The 22,850-nt window shown below is 33.6% G+C and overlaps 1 protein-coding gene across 1 annotated transcript; it reads right to left on the reverse strand.

The window, feature by feature from the left end:
• Positions 1-5,021: 5,021 nt before the first annotated feature.
• LOC141389943 (uncharacterized) lies at positions 5,022-22,337 on the reverse strand. Its single transcript, XM_073962224.1, has 6 exons — positions 22,101-22,337; positions 21,911-22,041; positions 21,720-21,843; positions 7,846-8,250; positions 7,442-7,773; positions 5,022-7,371 (listed from the first exon to the last, which is right to left on the reverse strand). Exons 1-6 carry the CDS (start codon positions 22,251-22,253, stop codon positions 7,314-7,316), a joined length of 1,203 nt encoding a protein of 400 aa, XP_073818325.1. The 5' UTR covers positions 22,254-22,337; the 3' UTR covers positions 5,022-7,313.
• Positions 22,338-22,850: the final 513 nt, after the last annotated feature.

Genomic DNA, 22,850 nt, shown 5'->3' on the forward strand with positions numbered 1-22,850 from the left:
TTCAATATGAAGCTTAAATTGCATAAATTATATTACAGAGACTCGATTAAACAAGGCAATTATAATTTGAGCAAATTTTTGTTAATAACATAGTGAGTGTCCATATTTTTCGGAAATCTCTCTTTCCCTGACACACGAAGCATGGACAGTTTAACCCACCAATGGTGACGCAAATTTGACTTTGAATAATGGCGACGCAGGTCTCATGCACCGGGGGGTTTCAAGTGACGAAGTTAGGTTTGGTTTTGTTTATTTATACACTTCAACAATACAATAAATACATATATTGAATCAATCATTGCACTATTAAAATTCACGTATTATTTTTAAATATAGGTACCATTAAAAATAATCACGTTTTAATTTTTTTTTTAATAATGGAAAAAAATAGAAAATCGCATATTCATCAGGTGTGTCCTTTTACGTGATAATTTGTACTAATTATTACGAAACGAACAATTTTGACAGTTGTTTGTTGAGAACTTGCTAAAAGTTGGTAAAAGAATTTTCCCAGCAACATTTAAGCTTTGTTCCCGTACTTTTTAATAGTTAAACTCGTAAAAGAGAGAAAAAGTGTTCTCACACAAAAGTTGTTTTCAAAAAGTTCGGGAACGCAAAAATGGAAAAAACGTAAAAAAGCTGGAACAAATTTCAAAGTCGGCGTACCAGCCAATCAGACGCCGGCATCCATGTTACTAAAAAGTGGTGAAACTTGAAGATTCTTGCACGTAAAGGAACTGAGCTTTTGTTTAAAAAGAAGTGAACATTTTACTACTTTTTTGAGTACGGGAAAAATGTGTAAAATGTGTAAAAGTCGTAAAAATTGTAAAAACTTTTTAGTTCTGGAACAAAGCTTTATCAAGTTCGATCAGCTGTTTTTAACCATCTTCTAATGGTCAGCTGCTCAATATTTATCAAATTTGTGTGGAAAAATACTACAAGTATTACTGTTCAGCTACATATATTATTTTATTAATATATTAATTATTTTTTATTTAGTTTGCCTAAAATTGAAGAACTTTTTCAGTGCTTTGGAGTCAGTTTTTCTTTCATACATAGGCGCCAATGTTTTTGTTTTGGTAATCTACTGTTACCTTGCTAAATTTTACTAAATGCTGTCTTTTTACTATTTTCTCTATTTCGGCGCGAAAGAGGAAAATTTGTCTTACTCTCTGAAAAGATGTTACTGAGCAAATCTTACTAAAAAGGTAAAAAGACACAGCTATTTTGGAAGATAACGACATTTGTAAAAATGGGTTTGACAAACATTGCAAGAATCTACTAATTTTTACTATTTTTCCCGATAATATAAATGAAAAAATGTTATCGTAGTAAACATTAGTAGATTCTTGCAGGTCCTGGAACAGAGCAAAAATGCATCATACACACGGAATCTTTAAAATTCAACATTTTGAATTTGAAATAAATGGTCTGTTCCAGTACTGCAAGAATCTACTAATTTTTACTATTACTTACTATAAAGAAAAAAAATGTTATCGTAGTAAAAATTAGTTCTGGAACAGAGCAAAAATAAAATCAATTGAAACAGTTTTATATGTTTTTCGAAGAAGTGTGTTCACATCAAAGCAGGGCTCAGCCAGTTTTTTATTTTTGTAATTTTGCTTGTCAGGCAATTTAATTTTTAATTTCAATTGTTATTAATTTTCTCGTTATAGTTCCCCCGAAATCCCCTATATATGTAATTGGAAAGAAGTTTAAACATGAAAGGCTGAGAAAATTCAAATTGAAGATAAATGTTTAAACAGCAGGATAATCAGATTAACTTGGCGTTTACATAAGACAGACTGTCTGCAAATACAACTCTGATTTACTAATACATACAAACATTTGGCTAGTTGCCTCGGCACTGTCTGGTAATTTTCGTAGACAATAAACATGGAAAAATAGGGTTACCAGCCAAGTCGGACTATAGGAAAGGTTTGGAATTAAATGACTAACATTAAAAAAATAAATAATTCGAATATACAAATTTCGAATGATTTGTGATATAAATGCTAGTCTCCAAGCTTAGCCTTCGTCCACCCACTAAAAAACACCATTCAATATGCCTGATGATCGGTCTTCGGTGTGGGACTTCGGTGGATTCCTAATTTTTCAATGTACCTATTAGGTCTAAATAGCTCAACTCGAAAGAGAATTAATTCAAATATCACTCTAAAAATGACCTTCGCCTTAATAAGGCAAAACAAAAAAATGATTTCAGCATGAGCCAGGCTGGGATTCGAACCTGGGACCCCAACAACCAAGTGACACGGTTGCAGGCGTCTTAGCGTTCTAAGCCACCATCAACTTGTCAAAGATTCCGATGACAAATATTGATGATCAAAATCTTCTGATAAGAAGAACAAATAAAATAAAGGTGGAAAAAAGCTGCCTTAGTATTTGTAATAAAGCATTGAAAAATAGGGTTACCAGCCAAGTCGGACTATAGGAAAGGTCATGGTAGAACAAATACAAGGTAAAGTTAATACTACAACAAATACAACTCGAACAACAACCACAAAGGAATTTGTTTTTGTTTGTAACGTTACTGCCAGTTGTATTTGTAAACAATACAATGAAATATCTATAAATTATTGGAATTTAAAAAACTAATAATTTTTCACATTTGGTTGAATATTTTGGAAATGTTTCCACATCATTCCACTAAATACAGAAATTCTCGCAGAAAGTAAAAATCTAGCAGAAAAGTTTGGGGTCGCTGGAAATTCATAGAAAAAGGAGAAGCTGTTTCAATGTTTTGTTTTAGAAATCAAAGAAGCACATGTTTATTAGGGTTTTATTTTTTTAAATTTTAACGAAATACCTCACACATTAACAAACGTTGTATCGCCTCTACAAGCGGGGATTTACTGCGCGGCTTATCGTTCGAACTTGGAGGAGGTTACATATCATTGATATGAAGAAGTCTTTCTGGGAAATGGTTTTTTCCGAATGATATATTTTTTTTCTCAAAAAATATATGTCCCTAATGTACATCGAAATAGAAATAAATGTATAAAATGTCATAAGAAATTTGACACTAACGTTACAACGCAGTTCAGTCAGCTGTGTATTGCTGCTACCTTTTCTTATTCTACCATGAGGAAAGGTTTGGAATTAAATGACTAACATTAAAAAAATAAATAATTCGAATATACAAATTTCGAATGATTTGTGATATAAATGCTAGTCTCCAAGCTTAGCCTTCGTCCACCCACTAAAAAACACCATTCAATATGCCTGATGATCGGTCTAACCACCCGTGAAACGTAGCATAGTGGTTGAATGTGTGGGACTTCGGTGGATTCCTAATTTTTCAATGTACCTATTAGGTCTAAATAGCTCAACTCGAAAGAGAATTAATTCATAAACATGGACATTTTTGAACAAATGAAAACAAATCTATTTCAAATAACAAAAAAGACAACAGGGGCTCAATGCTGTTTCTATGAAAATGTGAACTGATAACTTTTATAAAGGAGAAAGCTGTCAAATGAAAGAAAATATAAAGGAAATGTTTTTCATTTCAAATTTTCATAGAACAAGAATCCTGCCCCTGGACTTGGATGCATCGAAACAACAACAAAATATGTGAACGGAAAACAAAAAGAAATCGACGATCAAAATCAAAATTGCTCTCTCATGAACATTTTTACCAGAAAAGTAAAGGAACGGAAAAATGGTAGATCTGGCAGCAATGTAAAAAAGAAACATAAAAAATCATTTTTCGTCTTTTATTTCACAGTTTTTAATTTAGTTTTGTCAGCGTTCGACATTTTCTTCTGTTTTTCGTCCATTTTCTTCTTCATTGTGAAATAATCGTCAAACAAAAGTCGAAAAATCAATTCTGCAATTTTTTACCTGCAGAAATTTGACTGGTAGCCTGTGGTAGAAGAGAAAGCCATTTTCGCTATCTCTCCTCTCTCACTCTCTTAAAAATTGCTTCCAATTTTGAGAATGTATGTGTGAGTTTTTCAAGACTGATGAAAATCAAAACAGTTTTGATTTCAAAATGAACCACCATCAGTCTGGGTGAATTGTGTTTATTTTCAAATTGTCAATAAATAATTTTGAAAAACAGAAAATAATGTTGGTGTTGGAACACAAAAAACGTAGAATTCATTCATTTTTGGAGGAGAAATTCAAGATTTTTAGACTTGACTGATGGTTCGTGCTACACACTTGTCAGTCACACATACAGAAAGGGTTCATCGGATTGACGGCACAGACTGATAAATGAGTGGGGGCCTTTACAAACGGCCAGAAAATCATATTCTGGGCGTTCGTAAAATATATATCGGTAAATAAATAATAAATAAATAAATTCAGCCTCCAGAGTAAAACAAAATATTGGACGTACGAGGTGTAACGACTCGATGCAAAATATTGGGCAAAATATTGACCACTACATGCAAACATCCCCAACATCTGTACATGGGGCTGGATTCTTGTTCTATGAACATTTTAAATGAAAAATATTTTCCTTATATTTTTTTTTCATTGGACACTTACCCCCAGTTTTTGTAAAAATTTGTATTCTTCTCACACGAATTGTCAAATTTTGTATGTCGATTTACTCGTTTTAGCGCAAATGCAGAGCGCTGATTTTTAAATGAGGAATCCTTAACGATATATGGAACGGGTATACGAAAAATTAGATGTGTATGTCATCTGGGGGCTAAGCTATGAATGCCTAAATTATTACGAATATAGACGAACGAACAAAAATAAGTTACAAAAACTGGGGGTTATTTCCTTAATAAAATTGTTCATTTAACATTTTCATAGAAACAAATTGAACTTCTGCTGCCCGAACCCTCCTTCCAGAAACCCATAGTATAATGAGGATTGTCAGCTTCTTATGCGAACGCCTAAAGAAAATTGTCCTGTCGTTAAATTCTAGAGAAGCCTTAATAGTTGGAGATCAATACTTACCATATTTTCTCGACTACAGCGTTTTCGGAAATCAAGTGAAAATTTTTGTAACATCTTGTGAATAAAAATAAAAAAACGTTGAGTTTGTTTCTTAAAATTTATTTTAATAACACAAAAAAGGGACGAAAAACTCAGTCGGCATTGCCGATAGCGCTAAATACCTTCAGCATATTGCCGATATATGTAGCGCACATAAGCACCCTCGCCTAAAGGCCTGCGTACATAAACTGCTCTGCCTGATTGCCTTGCTTTCCTGCTTCATTTTTGACATAATAAAAATAAAAGAATAAAGAAGGCCGAGGGCCTGCGTACATAAGCTGCCTTGCCTGCTTACCTTGCTTACTTCTGATAAAAGAATAAAAAAGAAAAAGGCAACCCAGTACGAAATTTCCTCGGCTTTCTTTATTCTTTTATTTTTATTATGTCAAAATTGAAGCAGGAAAGCAAGGCAATCAGGCAGAGCAGCTCATGTACGCAGGCCTTAATTGCATTGCTTTCCTGCTTCATTTTTGACATAATAAAAATAAAAGAATTATGGCCTAGGTACATAATCTGCCTTGCCTGCTTGCTTCTGATAAAATAATAAAAAAGAAAAGGGCAACCCAGTTCGAAAATTGCTCGGCCTTCTTTATTCTTTTATTTTTATTTTGTCAGAAATGAAGCTGGAAAGCAAGGCAATCAGGCGAGGCAGCTTATATACCCAGGCCTTATAGAAGGCGAAGCAAATTCCTAACTGGGTTGCCCTTTTCTACTTTATTCATTTATTTTTGTTTTGTGAGAAATGAAGCAGGAAAGCAATGCAATTTGGCGATGCTGCTTATGTACCCAGGCCTTCACTTTGTAGAAGTCCTATATTCCCAAGAGGAATAAACAAGGATTTAAAAAATAACAATAGAGAGCGCAAACGCTGTGATACCAATAATAAACTTGACAATATGAATGATGCCGCCGCTAGAATGGATATGTTGGGCGTCGTGATACCGTGGTACTTGGGAAGAAACCCATTCCAAATTGGTCATTCCTTTGCTAGAACTTATTTTTGTTAAATTCCGCTAGCTACATCGTTAGATTGTCCTAACAAGTTATAGCCAATTTATTGCCATTTACGCCTACATATTCATTTTCAATTTGCTTGCGGTTTGCTAGTGAAATAGTATGTTGGTTAGTCCCAATTTACATTAGGCGAGTTTACTTGCGGCAATTGTCAGTTTGTAGGTGAGAGAGGGTGCTGAGAGGCAAAGGGTTACCATATGCCTCACCTCTCTCTCCTACAAAATGACAATTGCCGCAAGTAAACTCGCCCAATGTAAATTGGGACTTAGTTTTTATCCAAAACATCCAGATTGGATTGGCTTATACATTTATTGAGGTATACTTATAGTATTGAGTCATATTTACTAAGCGTTTACACCAGACAGTTTGTCTTCAAATACAACCCTGATTTACTAACACATACATACATTTGTCGGCTGTCTCCCAGCTGTCAATCAGTTTTTCACAGACAGCAGGGTTAACAAATTTTTGACATTTTTGTGAATAAGAAGTGAGATGATAAGTTAAATGTGTTGAAAACAAAAGAATATGTACAAAAACAAAATATGTGAACGGAAAACAAAGGAAAATCTATGGTTTTCATACATAATTTTACAACTGTTTTTGCAGTTGTCTGGACGCCTACGTCACAGAGGCAAGTTTTGGGTTTTTGACAATCAATACATGAAGTCAACTGTCCTGTCTTTTGTAAACGCAGGGTTACATATGTATGTATATATTAGGTTGTTTAGTGCAATTTCATAAAATTACTCTAGTATGGAACTCTATCAAAGGCGTGCGTACATAAGCTGCCTCACCTGCTTCATTTCTCACATAACAAAAACAAAAGAATAAAGAACGCCGAGCGAAGAGCTAGGCTGCCCTTTTCTTCTTCATTCTTTTATTTCTGTTATGTCAGAAATGAAGCAGGTGAGGCAGCTTATGTACCCACGCCTTTGATAGAGTTCCATACTAGAGTAATTTTATGAAATTGCACTAAAGAACCTAATATATACATACATATGTAAATATGGCTCAATACTATAAGTATACCTCAATAAATGTATAAGCCAATCCAATATACAGCCTCGTCTTCTTCATTTCTGACATAAAAAAATACAAGAATATAGAAGAAAATTGCATTCCAGTTCGAAATTTGCTCGGCCTTCTTTATCCTTTTATTTTTGTTATGTCAGAAATGAAGTAGGCAAGCAAGGCAACCAGGCGAAGCTGCTTATGTACCCAAGTCGCATATTTTAATGAAACTGTCTTAGTGTGGACCGTGACTACCATTTTGTATTGAGATTACGGACAATTTTGAGAATTGTTATTTCGTTATTTGTTTACAAACATCTGGTTGTCTGTTTCATTAGCGCCACTTCACTTTTGATAACGCTTGGGCTGAAATGAAAAAAATATATAAAATTTTGTTTAGTTAAATTTCCCTTTAAATAATATGGCAAAAACTCACTACTTATTGGTAACTCCATATGCTATGGCAGTTACCAAAGGGCTGCAGTATTCCGGTTTTAAGCAGACGTAGTGCACTATATTAGCCAAGCCAATGGGGAACATAATTTTGCCAAATGGTATGCGTAGTAAATACTTCAATACTTGATTTTTACTGCTGACGTTTTTAATTCTTATAATATTCCAAATGGTGAATATGGACTGTAGCAAGGCATAGCAAAATAAATTCGATTGAGGATAAAAACTATAGCAGATACCAGATAAAAAGCCGGATAGAATGTGATTTAAATTCTTCTGATGTGGGAATTTTCGATTTAAATAACAATGGGTAAACTGCAAATACATAGATGTGATATTAGTGTAATTAGCAATCAAGTGAAATCTTGTTTTTTTTTTCATACATACCCTATAGATCCCAATATAGCTAGTCAACAGGGCCATTGAACGTATACGAAAATTTTTGATTTTTCTCCACATTTTTGATTGTGTCTTGATTACATCTACGTTGTTCATCATTGTTTTGATAAGATCCAGTGTTAGACCTAGCAAGAAATATTTACGCATACCATGCCAAAGATGTTGTTGACAGCTACTCTCCGAATGTAATTGACATTTTGGGTTTTCCGTATTTCCAAATTCAACCAACTTGTTATTTGGTTGTAAAAACCAAAATCCTTTGAGATTATATACATATTTACCCTGCAGTATCAGGGCACTGCAACACATAAAGATATAGGTTTGCAGATGTTTCGAGTTTGCAATTAGGCGGGTGATGATATTGCTACGCTGAAGGAGGAATATACTTATATTCTGTAAAAAATATATTGATATTATTAAAATAGATTGTTAAATATATTTTACGCATGTTTAAGGCCGCTGTCTCATACATTATAGTTGTGTTTCAGAACATGCATGATGAGGTTCTCTCAAGCATGGAACAATTGATTATGGTTGTATGTAAAATCAATGTAAACACAGTATTAATTTACGATATCATAAGATTTATATCATACCATCTCTGCTTACGAGAACCATTATTGATAAATGTCAACTTTCTTTTCTTTTGTTCACCTTTTCTCTCCTCCGCCTCATCTCCCCAGCTTTACATTTGGAATTAAAACAAGTGAGCCAAGGCTATAGTCGGGTCGGGGCCGACTATGTGATACTCTACACCACTACCCCCGTGCATAAGCTTTTGACTGGTAAAATTCAAAATATTAAAATTGGGATAGCTTAGCGCCTGTGCTCTTAATGTCTTCATTAATACAGGTCAATTTTGTTGAAAAGCGTTTAAGTGCATCGTCAGTACAACTCAAATACATAAAATGGAAAAGTGGGATGTACGCCAACCATCATCTCTGTGAGACCCCCATCAACCCCCAAAATTTCGTGAGGATCCGATCAAAATTACGGCCTGTACACGGTGGTGGTGGCAGGTTTTTTAAGGCAAAAATTCATTTTTCAAGTCAGTGATTGAAATCAAATAATAACGGAATTATATTCTTAGCACTTTCAAACCTCCAAAACCAAAAAATTACAATCTGGCAACGGCCCCCGGCGACATGCCTAGCTGCCAAAGATGTCATAATTTTCATTCCGTTTATTTCTGAGATTCAGTCGTAATTAAACAATTTAAGTATTTTGGCGCCAAAAACTTATCTGTTGATATTATATATTTTTTAAAAATGGAAAAATACGGGTAATAGTATGTTAATTAAGATTATTATTAAAAATGTAAATGTAATGTTAGATGTGGTCAATAATTTGTTGTGTCAGTAAGTCGATGGTCAGACTAGCACGATTTCAACATGGCGACGTCAAGTTTATAGGCGAGGGGTATGAAGTAGTGAAACCCATGTACATGGTTTTCTGTGTTTGTTGTGTTGCCTCTTCTTGTTCTTCGTTGCAAGATTTTTTCTTCAATTTTCTTTCATTTTTACTTTCTCAAGCAAACGTTAACAACAAAACAAACATAAATATATTTAATAAAAACATTTAATTAATAAAAAATTAAAAAAGTGAAAATTTAACTATTAATATTAATTTAATTATTAATGTTAATCATTTTATGTTGTTTTTTGGTTTATTTATGTCTTTTTTGTTTTTATTCGTATGAGAAACACAACAAACGCGAATGGTAAAATAAAGAGGACACGCAAAGATCTTAAATTTCACGTTAACGTGTGTGGACATTAACGAAATTTGAAAAGAAACTTTAACGAAATTGGTTTCATGAAACCTTGCTAGTCTGACCATCGACTAAGTGATGTTTTTTGATGTAGTCTGTGGTATTGTCCATGTGTTCTTTGGAGTAGAACTTTCGGTATCGGGGTGTATTCTCGTAAAAATATGTATCTGGTGAAAGGTGACAATGCCGGCTAACAGATTTTGAAAAGAAATTTTGCGTATACTTGCGAATAAAAAAATTATCAATTTCTAGATTTCGTAAAACTGAAAAATTTGGATATTTTTAATTTTTGGTTGGAAAATCAGCGGAAATCTAAACACATTATAGACGGGATTTTCGCGAAATTTAATCGAGGTGTCAAAGACAAATTCTTGGCGGGAGTTAAAAAATAAGTTTATAACATTTGTGCACGCCTTAACCAAAAATGGATAAAAAATTGGAGGTCAAAAAATCGTGTATTACAATTTTAAAGCTTATAGTTAGCTAGTGACACAGTATTTACGCTAGAACAAGGTAATGATACAAAGAAAAGAGGGCGCCCTAATGTGGATTATAGTGAAGGAAAAAACTTCCTTCGGCAAAAATACCAAGCTCTTGATTCATGCCGCCTCTGTTTCGGTCAATTCGTCAAAAGAAAAATATACAAACTATGTTCTCAAGGAAGTTCGGTATCAACCAACAATTAACTTCGAGAAAACAATTAACTTCGACAGAGAAAATTTATGAACGAATGTCTCAATAATGTTTCTAGATTCCGTCAGACACCTTAAATTTCATCACATTTGGACATATATAGCGCGATTGCTGCACGAAATACCTAAAATCGGGTGATAATATATGGGAGCTATATCCAAATCTGAACCAATTTCGATATAATTTGGCATACTTTTTTCTAGACCTAATTCCGTCACACATTTTAAATTTCATCGAAATTGGACAGAATTTGCGTGTTTGTTGCACCGAATACCTCAAATCGGGCGAAAATATATATGGGAGCTATATCCAAATCTGAACCGATTTCAATATAGTTTGACAAACATATTTCTAGACCGAATCCTGTCACACGTACTAAATTTCATCGAAATTACGTGTTTGTTGCACCAAATATATGGGAGTTATATCCAAATCTGAACCGATTTCAAAATAACTTGACAAACTTATTTCCAGTCCGAATTCCGTCACATATTCCGAATATCATCATAATTGTACAGACTTTTCGTACTTGCTTCATCAATTACTCGAAATCGGGCGAACATATATATGAGAGCTATATCTATATATGAACCGATATCAACCAAATTTGGCAGAAACTAGAAACTATTCTAGGCCGATTTTAAACATCTGCACGAAATTTTGAAGGTCTAGCTTGCCCCTGTGATGTTTTGCCTCAAAAACCTGTCATCGGCCCCATCGTGCTGTAGTGTGATAGTACAAAAAAATGGAAAAAGGGATGCATTACCGACTATTGCGATATATCTGTTGTTTTGACCACCTATTACAACCTACCTCACATCGTTGTAAAGGTGATATTTTCCATGTTTTGCTTTCGATATACATAAATCTTACAAAAGAGAGATATTCGCTTTGAAGTAAAAAGTTGGCCTTTTCTCCAAATAATTTTTTTCCACATTCCGACCACTGGGAATATAAACCGACTACCACCAAAAATAATATGCCTCTTTGTCTCTGGGACCCCCATAGCGACCAAAATTTCGTGACGATCAAATCAAAATTGCGACGTGTAGCGTGATTAAAATAAATAAATAAATGGGATGTATTACCGACTATTGCGATATCTACGTTATTTGGCCACCTACGCCAAACTGCTTTACATCATTGTAAAGATGGGATTTTCTACTTTCATAGTCAGACTTTGCTTTTGGAAGCTCCCCAGCCAAAGCTGTGATATTCGTTATTATTATTAAAATCGGAAAAATGAAAAGTTGAGTTGAAATAACGACTATTGCGATATCTTCGTTGTTTGACAACCTATGTTACATCGTTGCAAAGGTGATACTTTCTACTTTCTTTAGCAGGTTTTGCTTTTGATATATTCCTCATAGAAGTGGAGATATTCGCTTTGAAATAAAACGTTGAATTTTTCTCCAAATACGTTTTTTGCCCATTCCGACCCCTGAATATTATCCTACCATCACCAAAATCAATAGGCTCTTCCCTTCCGGGACCTTCATCAACACCCAAAATTTGGTGATGATCGGATTAAAATTGCGAGGTTTAAACGGAGCTCGTCGAGACATTCATTTTGGTATATACTCGTATATATATACATATGTAAAAATATGTCAAAATATGCACGATATGCATAATATGCAAAATATACGAAAATTTCTGGGCCTAATTCCTTTTATTTTGTAATAAAACGAGTTTCTGTCTAATCAGATTTTCTCTACGACCATCCTAACCATATATGCATTTGCATAGCATTCCGCTGTCTACTAATGCTGCAGATTTTGACAGTTGTAAAAAGGAAAAGTTGCTGAAAAAATGTTTAAGCAACATATAGTAAGTAAAAAGACACCTAATATCGAGTAGCATTACAAAGACCAAAGACATAGACCTGCAAGGACTGGAAAAGATGCATAATGCACAAATGGTTATGAAACAAAGTGTATAAACATTTTACCAACAACAGGGGTATGTAAATAGGGGTGCCTTTTTACTTACTAAATGTTGCTGAAACATTTTTTCAGCAACTTTTCCTTTATACAACTGTCAAAATCTGCAACATTAGTAATAATTATTACTAATTATCACGTAAAAAGACACAGCTAATGATAAAAACCCCATTAAAGCGGGATTGTATTCCATAGCAGTTTCCAGTTCATTGAATATGAACATAGCGGTTAAAAACGTCAGAAATGGTTAACTACATAACATAATGTTGTTATGATATCGTAACAACAGAGCTTAACTCCATCTACTGACAAATGTTAACAACTGACTTTTCCAATCTTATGCTTGGTTTACATTTACGAAATCCACTCGATTTCAACTGTCAATTCCATTGATTAATAGCTCATTTAGACTAGCCATAAATCCTCGACTGGATTTAATAAATCCAGTACAAATCTCATTGCATTTAGATATACATTTTGGAGGATTTAAATGGCAGTCAGCTGATTTTTGTTCATAGCACAATTACCAAGGTAGATGCATCAGCCCATCTGAACGAATGTTAAACGTCAAAAGAATTTTTTGTAAATTGAATTCGTCTCAAAAAACATACGTCAAATTACAAATGTATTGTTTAATACCGAAAATGTTAGCACATTATGCTACTAATGCTAACTAAAGAGCAAATAAAGAATTATTTTATCGCAGTTTGCCCATCTAAAATAAATAAACAAATTATTTTATCGTTTATACATCGTAAATATAAGTCTTGGTTGATTAAAATCAACTTTGTACATCAAAACAAATTTAATTTTTCCGCCTTGTTTACAAATTTTTTACATTTTAAATTATTTTTAGTGTAGCAATTCACCGATGCATCTACCTTGTTTCTTGTGCCAGCTTGCAACTTTTTGTTTTTTCTAGCAACATGTTGCAAAAAACAGAGTTGTATACGAGGATTTATGCCAGATTTAAAACAAATCCACTCAATAGGAGGATTTATTTTTGTATGGGAAATCTGGTAGATTTTTGCTGGATTTAGCAAATAAAACCTGATAATGCGCTAAATCCGGCTAATGGTGTCATATCTAAATGGCATATAAACGTCTAACGAAATCCAATGAATTTCAGATGTGTTTTCATTTGACGTATACGCAAAGGAATTGACAGTTGAAATCGAGTGGATTTCGTAATGTAAACCAAAATTAGGCCATGTTTCTTCTTCTTAATGAGGATTTATTTGACGTATACACAAAGGAATTGACATTTAAAATCCAGTGGGTTTGTTAAATCCGGTTATACATCAATGTACTATTAATGTATTTAAATCTTTGGATTCAAAAGCCATTCACTGAAGAATGGTAGCAAAAAATGTCCTATCTTGTTGTATTTATGTCTTTGAGCATTATAGCTCATTTAGACTAGCCATAAATCCTCGACTGGATTTAATAAATCCAGTACAAATCTCATTGCATTTAGATATACATTTTCGAGTCAGCTGTTTTTTGTTCATAGCACAATTACCAAGGTAGATGCATCAGCCCATCTGAACGAATGTGAGACGTCAAAAGAATTTTTTGTAAATTGAATTCGTCTCAAAAAATATACGTCAAATTACAAATTTATTGTTTAATACTGAAAATGTTGGTACATCAGGGACGTACGCAGGGGGGGGGCACGGGGGGCCCGGGCCCCCCCCGAAATGATTTGGTCGACTACAATTTTTTGAGCTACTTTAAAAAATTATTACGTTTTTTCTCTAAAATAATTTTTATTTTTGGAATTTTGAAAAGAAAAGTTAGATTGTTTTGAAGGTTATGTAAATACATATGAACAAGTTGTCTAAGAAATATTTAAAATTTTTTTGTTTAAATACTCTTTATGAGAAAAACTTCCAGTTAAATCTGAATAACTTCTTTATCTCTTGTAATTTCATTATCAAATAATAAAGGGTCGAGGAATTCTATAATGAATATAAAGGTCTTGAGGCTTTAAACTCAATATGTATTCAAAAAATGACAAGTTTATTATTGTGCGGATTGGAAGTGCATGAAATGACATGTTTACTGGAAAAATGTACGATATACCAAGTGTTTTCCGTGGATTATATCTCAGTTAAAAAATTGTTTTACTACCTTAATTTTTTTATTATTTATTTAATGGAGAAAATTTATTGTTGTGCATCATAAAGTGCTAATATCTGCTATAAGTAGCATACCCACCAGAATTTTTTTCCTACCATTAACAAAGTTGTAGCTGAAAACAACCGTAAACGAAATTAATGCTCAAATATTGGTTAAATGGTATTAAAATCTGCTGTAATTTCAGCCTTTAGGCTAACGATAAAAATGTACCTCATCGAAATAATGACCTTTGACTCCTCATATCTTTCGACAGTTTGTTTCTCTGTCTGGCTCGAGCGCATGAGAACTCTCGAACGGATCAATCGAACTTTAAGTCATATTGGTCCATTCCTTTTTCACACAAGACTACAAAATATTTCGCTAAAATGGTGCGCACAATAACTCTCGAAGGTCCAAATCGATTTCTTCGAGACATAGATTAGGTTCGAATCATGGTAGAACAAGAAAAGGTAGCAGCAATACCCAGCTGACTGAACTAGGTTGTAGTGTTAGTGTCAAATTTCATATGACATTTTATACATTCATTTCTATTTCGAAGTACATTAGAGATATATATTTTTTGAGAAAAAAAAAATATATCATTCGGAAAAAACCATTTCCCAGAAAGACTTCTTCATATCAATGATATGTAACCTCCTCCAAGTTCGAACGATAAGCCGCGCAGTAAATCACCGCTTGTAGAGGCGATACAACGTTTGTTAATATGTGAGGTATTTTGTTAAAATTTAAAAAAATAAAGCCCTATTAAACATGTGCTTCTTTGATTTCTAAAACAAAACATTGAAACAGCTTCTCCTTTTTCTATGAATTTCCAGCGACCCCAAACTTTTCTGCAAGAATTCTACTTTCTGCGAGAATTTATGCATTTAGTGGAATGATGTGGAACCATAAAAATTGAAAATGTAACGAATTTTCATTCATGTTTTCCAAAATATTCAACCAAATGTGAAAAATTATTAGTTTTTTAAATTCCAATAATTTATAGACATTTCCTTGTTTTGTTTACAAATACAACTGGCAGTAACGTTACAAACAAAAACAAATTCCTTTGTGGTTGTTGTTCGAGTTGTATTTGTTGTAGTATTAACTTTACCTTGTATTTGTTCTACCATGGGTTCGAATATGGATTATGTCGGTTCACTCCTTCAGGTACCTCGCACACAAAATTTCAATATCCGATTTCACCGAAACTGTGAACATCCTAAAATTATTTCCGGACGTACATACGTATATCAAGTACCAAGAGGGACTATATGCGACAACATCTTCGAATATTTTTGTCGGAAAGTTTATACGTCCAAAAAAGCCACGAAATTCTGAAACTCCCTGACTACACAATTTATAGGACAAAGATTTTGGTTATGAAGCCCGTATTCGATCTGTGTATAGATAAAAGTCTCAACTTACACAGGCTGTCGGCAAACCCTACTGATACTTTTTTACTTGTTTTCGGCAAACAAAAGTTATGAATTTTCATAAGTTTGCCTCCGCTGTGCAGACAGAAGTCATAGTCCTTGGAAAGTTTTAAATGTCATCGAGTTCATAAACATCTAATCGTACAATTAAGATAGAAATAAGGCGGAACAACAACCATTGGGATTTCAGTAGAGCGATTCTCTAACTTAAATTTTGAGTTACCGACAATTGTCGGTAAAATTAAAATACTTATAATTTCGTAATTACCGATTTTTTCTGTAAGTTAGCGACGAATAAAAAGCAGTCGTAAAGTTATACCGATAATATGACTGTTGTCAATTTTTATTGAAATTTTCATATATAATTTTGCGTTTAGATTTTACCGATTTTTGTCGGTAACTCAAAAAATGTGTTAGACAATCGCAGAACTTAGCTAAAATTTTGCCGAAATAGATTGTGGATTTCGTAGTCTCAAACAGTGCTGCGAGTAGAATTCGGAGTCTATGAGTCATAGTTGGTATCGCCCGACTCCTGATAAAAATGTTTTCTCTTTTTTCTAAATGCCTGTTCCAGAACCTGCAAGAATCTATACATTTATACTACTAAAAATGAGTAGATTCTTGCAGTACTGGAACATACCATAAATGTTATTTTCTGGATTTTTTAGTTGGCTTGCATGGACTCTATCACTTCTGGTAAAATAGTAAACTTTTGGTGTTTTTATGACATAAAAGAATATTATTTTCTAACAATAGTTCGGTACAAGCCCAATCTGCACACGGGGATTCGATTTATTCATTTTTTGGAGTTATTGATTTCAATTAATTAATGGTATACAAATAACATTAATAGGTTTTTAGATAGATCTTCTTGTCAGAATCAGTCCTCGTGGTAAAAATGTTGTCAATTGATAACTTAATAAGGCAAAAATAAAACAAAAGTTTTTTAATGCGGCTGAAGTTAATGTGGGTTGTATGGATATGTACTTTAAAGAAGAAGAAATACTGACAATCTTTGAAATAGAATCGAAAATGTCAAATAAGAGCTACTGTGGTTAAAAATTCTGGGATACATTAAAACGTTAAACTATATGGGTAAAGTTCATTTGAAAAAAATTTTAGTTATTGCGTCAAATGCGTTGGAGAATTTGGTTAAAATCTTCAAAATACCAGGCGGAATTTACTATACTGAACGTGTTCTGATATGGTTAATTTCATTCTAAACATCCAAAGACAAATTTATTATACTCTGTTCCAAATATCAAAGTTATATTTAAAATATTGTAAACTCTCTCTCTATTGAAATTATATACTTTGCATCAATATTTCATATAAAATCAACTAAAAACCCTTTAAAATAGCTGTATGTAACGCTACAAAACATTTTTAAATTTCATAATTTTTGGTCAAGTTGGGCCCCCCCCGAAATGAAATCCTGCGTACGTCCCTGTGGTACATTATGCTACTAATGCTAACTAAAGGGCAAATAAAGAATTATTTTATCGAAGTTTGCCCATCTAAAATAAATAAACGAATTATTTTATCGTTTAGACATCGTAAATATTAGTCTTGGTTGATTAAAATCAACTTTGTACATCAAAACAAATTTAATTTTTCCGCCTTGTTTAAAAATTTTTACATTTTAAATTATTTTTAGTGTAGCAATTCACCGATGCATCTACCTAGTTTCTTGTGTCAGCTTGCAACTTTTTGTATTTTCTAGCAACATGTTGCAAAAAACAGAGTTGTATACGAGGATTTCTGCCGGATTTAAAACAAATCCACTCAATAGGAGGATTTATTTTTGTATAGGAAATCTGGTAGATTTTGGCCGGATTTGGCAAATAAAACCTGAAAAAAACCTAATGGGCTAAATCCGGCTAATGATTTCATATCTAAATGGCATATTAGTTCCGATTTATATTGGGTGAGTTTTCTTGAGACAATTTTTCTCGTTCCCTTTTGAAATTGCCTCTTGCGTTTGTACAAGCAATTCTGTTTCGGCACCCATTACTGAGAATGAATTACAACTAGCTATTATGTCAATGAAAGATAAAAAGGCAATGGGTCCAGACGAAATACCTGCCGAGGTACTTAAGTTAATAGACGGAAATAACACCAAGCTTCTTTTAAAACTATTCAACAATATATATAAAACAGGACAATATCCCCAAGATTGGCTCAAATCAACATTTATCACAATACCCAAGAAAAATAATGCGAAGACCTGCAGCGACTATAGACTAATAAGTCTAATGAGCCACGCTCTTAAAATATTTTTGAAAATAATACATAGACGAATCTATCCGATCTGCGAAGCACACATGGGACAAACACAATTTGGATTCAAGGAAGGCATGGGGACACGAGAAGCGTTACTAGCTGTACAAGTATTAATACAAAATTGTCGAGAGGTACAAAAAGATGTATTTTTATGTTTCGTAGACTAGGAAAAAGCGTTCGATACGGTAAATCATGATAAATTGATAGAGATCCTACTTTCAATCGGATTGGAAGACAGTGACATAAACTGCATTAAAAACCTATACTGGAAACAGATAGCAAACATTCAAGTAGCTAATGAATTAACTGACGATGTTCCAATTTCAAGAGGCGTAAGACAAGGCTGCATATTGTCCCCTCTTTTATTTAACATATATTCCGAGAAAATATTCGAAGAATCTGTACGTGGAAAGAATATTGGTATCCAACTAAACAACACCTTAATAAATAACATACGCTATGCCGATGACACCGTATTAGTAGCAAGCAGCATAGCTGGACTACAAAAATTAATAGACGCTGCAACACAAAATAGCGAAATATACGGATTAAAAATCAACGTTAAGAAAACAAAATATATGGTAGTAAGCAGGAATCATGCCGACAATAATACGCCACTAAAGATAAATAACGATGAAATAGAGCGAGTGACAACCTACAAATACCTCGGAATTCAAATCAACGATAAATGGGACATATCAAGAGAAATTAAATGCCGAATAGAAATGTCAAGAAGCAATTTTTTCAAACATAACAAAGTTTTACTTAGCCACGACATAAGTCTTACTACAAAAATACGATTTGTAAAATGTTACATATGGTCCGTTTTATTGTACTCTGCGGAAACATGGACTTTGAAAGCTGTAGATGAAAAAAGACTGAACTCGTTCGAAATATGGATATATCGTCGAATTTTAAAGGTCCCATGGACCGAGCGCATTACAAACGACGAAGTGTTAGAACGCATGCAAGTCGAACGCCAATTAATAAAAATTATAAAAACACAAGAAACCGCATATCTTGGTCACATTATGAGGCATGAAAAATATAAGCTTCTGCAAACAATTATCCAAACAAAAATCGATGGGAGAAGACCGAGAGGGCGACGGGAAACATCATGGCTCAAAAACATTCAAGACTGGACTGGACACCATAATGAAAGAACTCTTCTGAATGCCGCCAAAAACAGAAACTTATATATAAATTAATAAACTGATTTGTTAAATATACCAAATTATCATTATGTAATTGTATGATCGCTAAAACCCGAATACGGAATGGCAAATAAAGAAGAAGAAGTTTTGTTTTCAAAACATCGGAAATAATTTAAAAAACCAAATATATAAAAGGAATTGCCTGAAAATTGTCGATGCGAACATTTTTTTTCCACTTCCATACCCCTACAAACTCAGACTTGCCGCAAGTAAATTTGCCTAATGTAAATTGGGACTAAAGGCCTGCGTACATAAGCTGCTCTGCCTGATTGCTTTGCTTTCCTGCTTCATTTTTGACATAATACAAATAAAAGAATAAAAAAGGCCGAGGAAATTTCGGTCTGGGTTGCCCTTTTCTTTTTTATTCTTTTATCAGAAGTAATCAGGCTCTGCCTGATTGCCTTGCTTTCCTGCTTCATTTTTGACATAATAAAAATAAAAGAATAAAGAAGGCCGAGGAAATTTCGAACTGGGTTGCCCTTTTTCTTTTTTATTCTTTTATCAGAAGTAAGCAAGGTAAGCAGGCAAGGCAGCTTATGTACGCAGGCCTTAAAGGCCTCGTCACATAATATGCTGTTTATATTAGAGCTTTTTGGGAGGTTAACCTTCTTTATCAGGATTTGTTTGACGTATATGTAATGGAATTGACATTTAAAACCCAGTGGGTTTGTTAAATCCGGTTATATATAAACGTACTATAAGAGGATTTCGGGCTGAATGTGTGCTGAAACACAATTTTCGTAGGCTTTGACTTTTGACTTAAAGCCGGAAGAACATGCAACTTAATGAATTAAGCCCGAAATCCTCTTATGTGACGAGACCTTTAGCTACGCTAGCAATATTTTTGTGAAATGTGTTGCTACATGTTGCCGTTGTTCATTGTTGCTAAACATATTTATAAGAAATTTTAAGTAGTTTCTACAAGGTATGTTTCATACATGGTTTGCATAGTCCCGGTCCATACTAGATTGATTTCATTGAAAAAATTCCATGAAATTATGCGTCTCTAGATCGACTTCCATAGTAGAGTAAAATCATAAAATTGCTGTAGTGGGGAATTCGAATTAAGAACGCATAATTTTATGAAATTTTTTAATGAAATTCACGCTAGTGTGGACCGGGACATAGCAACTGTCCTTGTTTTTTCGCCATATGTAATTCCTTCTGCACGTCAAGATTTTATTTTTCATTTGTTTTCGTTGTTTATATTGTGAACAAACAAAACAGCGGTGTTCCTTTTGTTGAAGAGACGAGAATAGAACGCGTTCTATTCGTAAAAAATGCATACGTATACAAATATCACTTTGATGGATTGAAATTTTTGTATGGTTCACACCATATGTACAAAATTCAGATCTGTAAAAAAGTGCCAGTCCTTATGCATAAAACATACCGTGTAGAAGACCCATTAGCAGGCAATGCTGCACATTTTCAATGCTTTTTCTAATATGGCCATAGCATTTTAAACCCTGGAATTAATTATTGCAGGTATTATACATATATGCAAATGCAAATATAAACATTATACAACAAATATAATACATTCGTTATATTATATATTCCTAATGTACAATTAAGTAATGCACTACATTGGATTAATAATAGTTCACGTTCCATGCAAACGAGAAGGGAATATATTACAATCCTAAGATATCCCGCGTGTATACAATATTCTACATTATCTATTCGTTTACAATTGGTTCCCCCGGCCTGCTTGTCCCGTTTTTAATTACACTGTGACACAAAATGGAATTCAAAGTCTGGGAATGGGAAATTTTCGCCATTGGTCAAGTTTCTGAGATATCGCGTGATGAACTTTTTGATTTTCCCCCCTATAATGCCTGAAAAAATGGATTTATATCTCAGTTTGGCGTAATTATAGCTTCGTTTTGAGATTACATCTCTTCAGTTTAATCGAATAACGAATCTTTTCATTACAAGAGCCATTTGTGGTAAACATTTCAGAAGCACCCAGATGCTCCTGGACGAACACACGTAACTCGGTGTAGGCTGGAGTTCGCTCTATCCCTTGAGGGAGTTAACGTAGTTTGAGAATTGGTCGAGAACCGTGGTGTTGCGTACGCTTGGAGTCGGACATATGAAAGGCTTTAGGAGGTTGAAGAATTGGCGCAAACACTATGTATCTACACTATTTTTAGCTTTAACTTAGGAAATATCCTTTTTTTCCTGAAATATTTTTCAATGTCTACCCTATAAAATATTATGGAAACTGATTCAAAATTCGATGCGTTATGAAGAAATTAGAAGTGATGATTAAATAAGAAGAAGAAGAAGATGGGTCATCTTTTATCCGAGTATAGTTCCCACGAACACTTTGAATATTACAGAAACATTTCTCAAAAATGGTTGCAATGCCATATCAATTCAATTTCATACTTACACATTGAAAAATACTTGTTTCAAACATATCTTTCACTCGATCTGAAGCTAAATTATACATACAGCCACCGATTAGTGAGGGTACATAGACATATGAATAGTAGGTGAATCGACCGAGAATGTACCTTTAATTTTGATATAAGAAAAAGAACAATAATTATTTGCACTTAAAATACATAGAATATCAATTACCTTACAAAACAAATAAGAACATTTATTGTACAACCGGTAGCAGTGCCAATCAATGAACATTCTGCATAATATTCCAATGTTTGACGTAGCTTCTTTTTGTTAATGTGACGCAGTTTTACCAGCAATGGTAACTAATCGAAGAGAAAACATTTATTTCCATGCACAGTCAATACAGAATTTTGAATCTTACCAAACAAATAGGAGCAAAATATTTAAAATTAGATAACAAATATAGTGGAATGTCTTTAAGGCAATGCACAGGACAACTCTCTGGATGCATTAGAAAAGTTTGACATGTTTTTGTTCGCATATATTCGTCAAACACTTTACTTAGTGCAGCCATAATCCGATTGTAGACGATATTAAATTTTTCCGAACTCGGGAAAGGTTGATCACAGACTGAAACGTGTTTTTATTTTCTCAGTTTCAAAATTGTTTTTTACTCTCAATATATAAAGCCTAAATTGCATAAATTATAATTTTGAGTTTCGATTTGCTCAAGGCAATTATAATTGTAGCATTTCTTTGTTAGTAACAGAGGTTGCACAGTGGTCCCACTTGTATGGGAAGGTGCGACAAAAATATTTATAATAGTCGGATCAATCTGATTTTTTCAGTATATACTAAAATAAGTAAAAAATATTTTAGCCAAAAAATCATGAATATGGGTCCATTTTTTCCTATAGCCCCCATGTAGCGGTACCACCCGATTTCAGGTATTTTGAAGCTTTTATCTACATTTTCGGTCCGAATTGGTTGTAATTTGTCATTTGGAGTTCTCATTGATCAAAGACCTACTGTGCCAAAAATTATGGTCTTAGGTCCAGGTTTCGCTATAGCTCACATATTACGATACCTCCTGATTTCAGGTATTTGGAAGATTTTATCAACATTTTCGGCCCGAATTGGTTGTAATTTGCCATTTGGAGTTCTCAATGAT

Source organism: Musca autumnalis, unplaced genomic scaffold, assembly GCF_047663935.1.
Source record: "Musca autumnalis isolate F117 unplaced genomic scaffold, ASM4766393v1 scaffold_1, whole genome shotgun sequence".
NCBI classification, from domain to species: Eukaryota; Metazoa; Arthropoda; class Insecta; order Diptera; family Muscidae; genus Musca; species Musca autumnalis.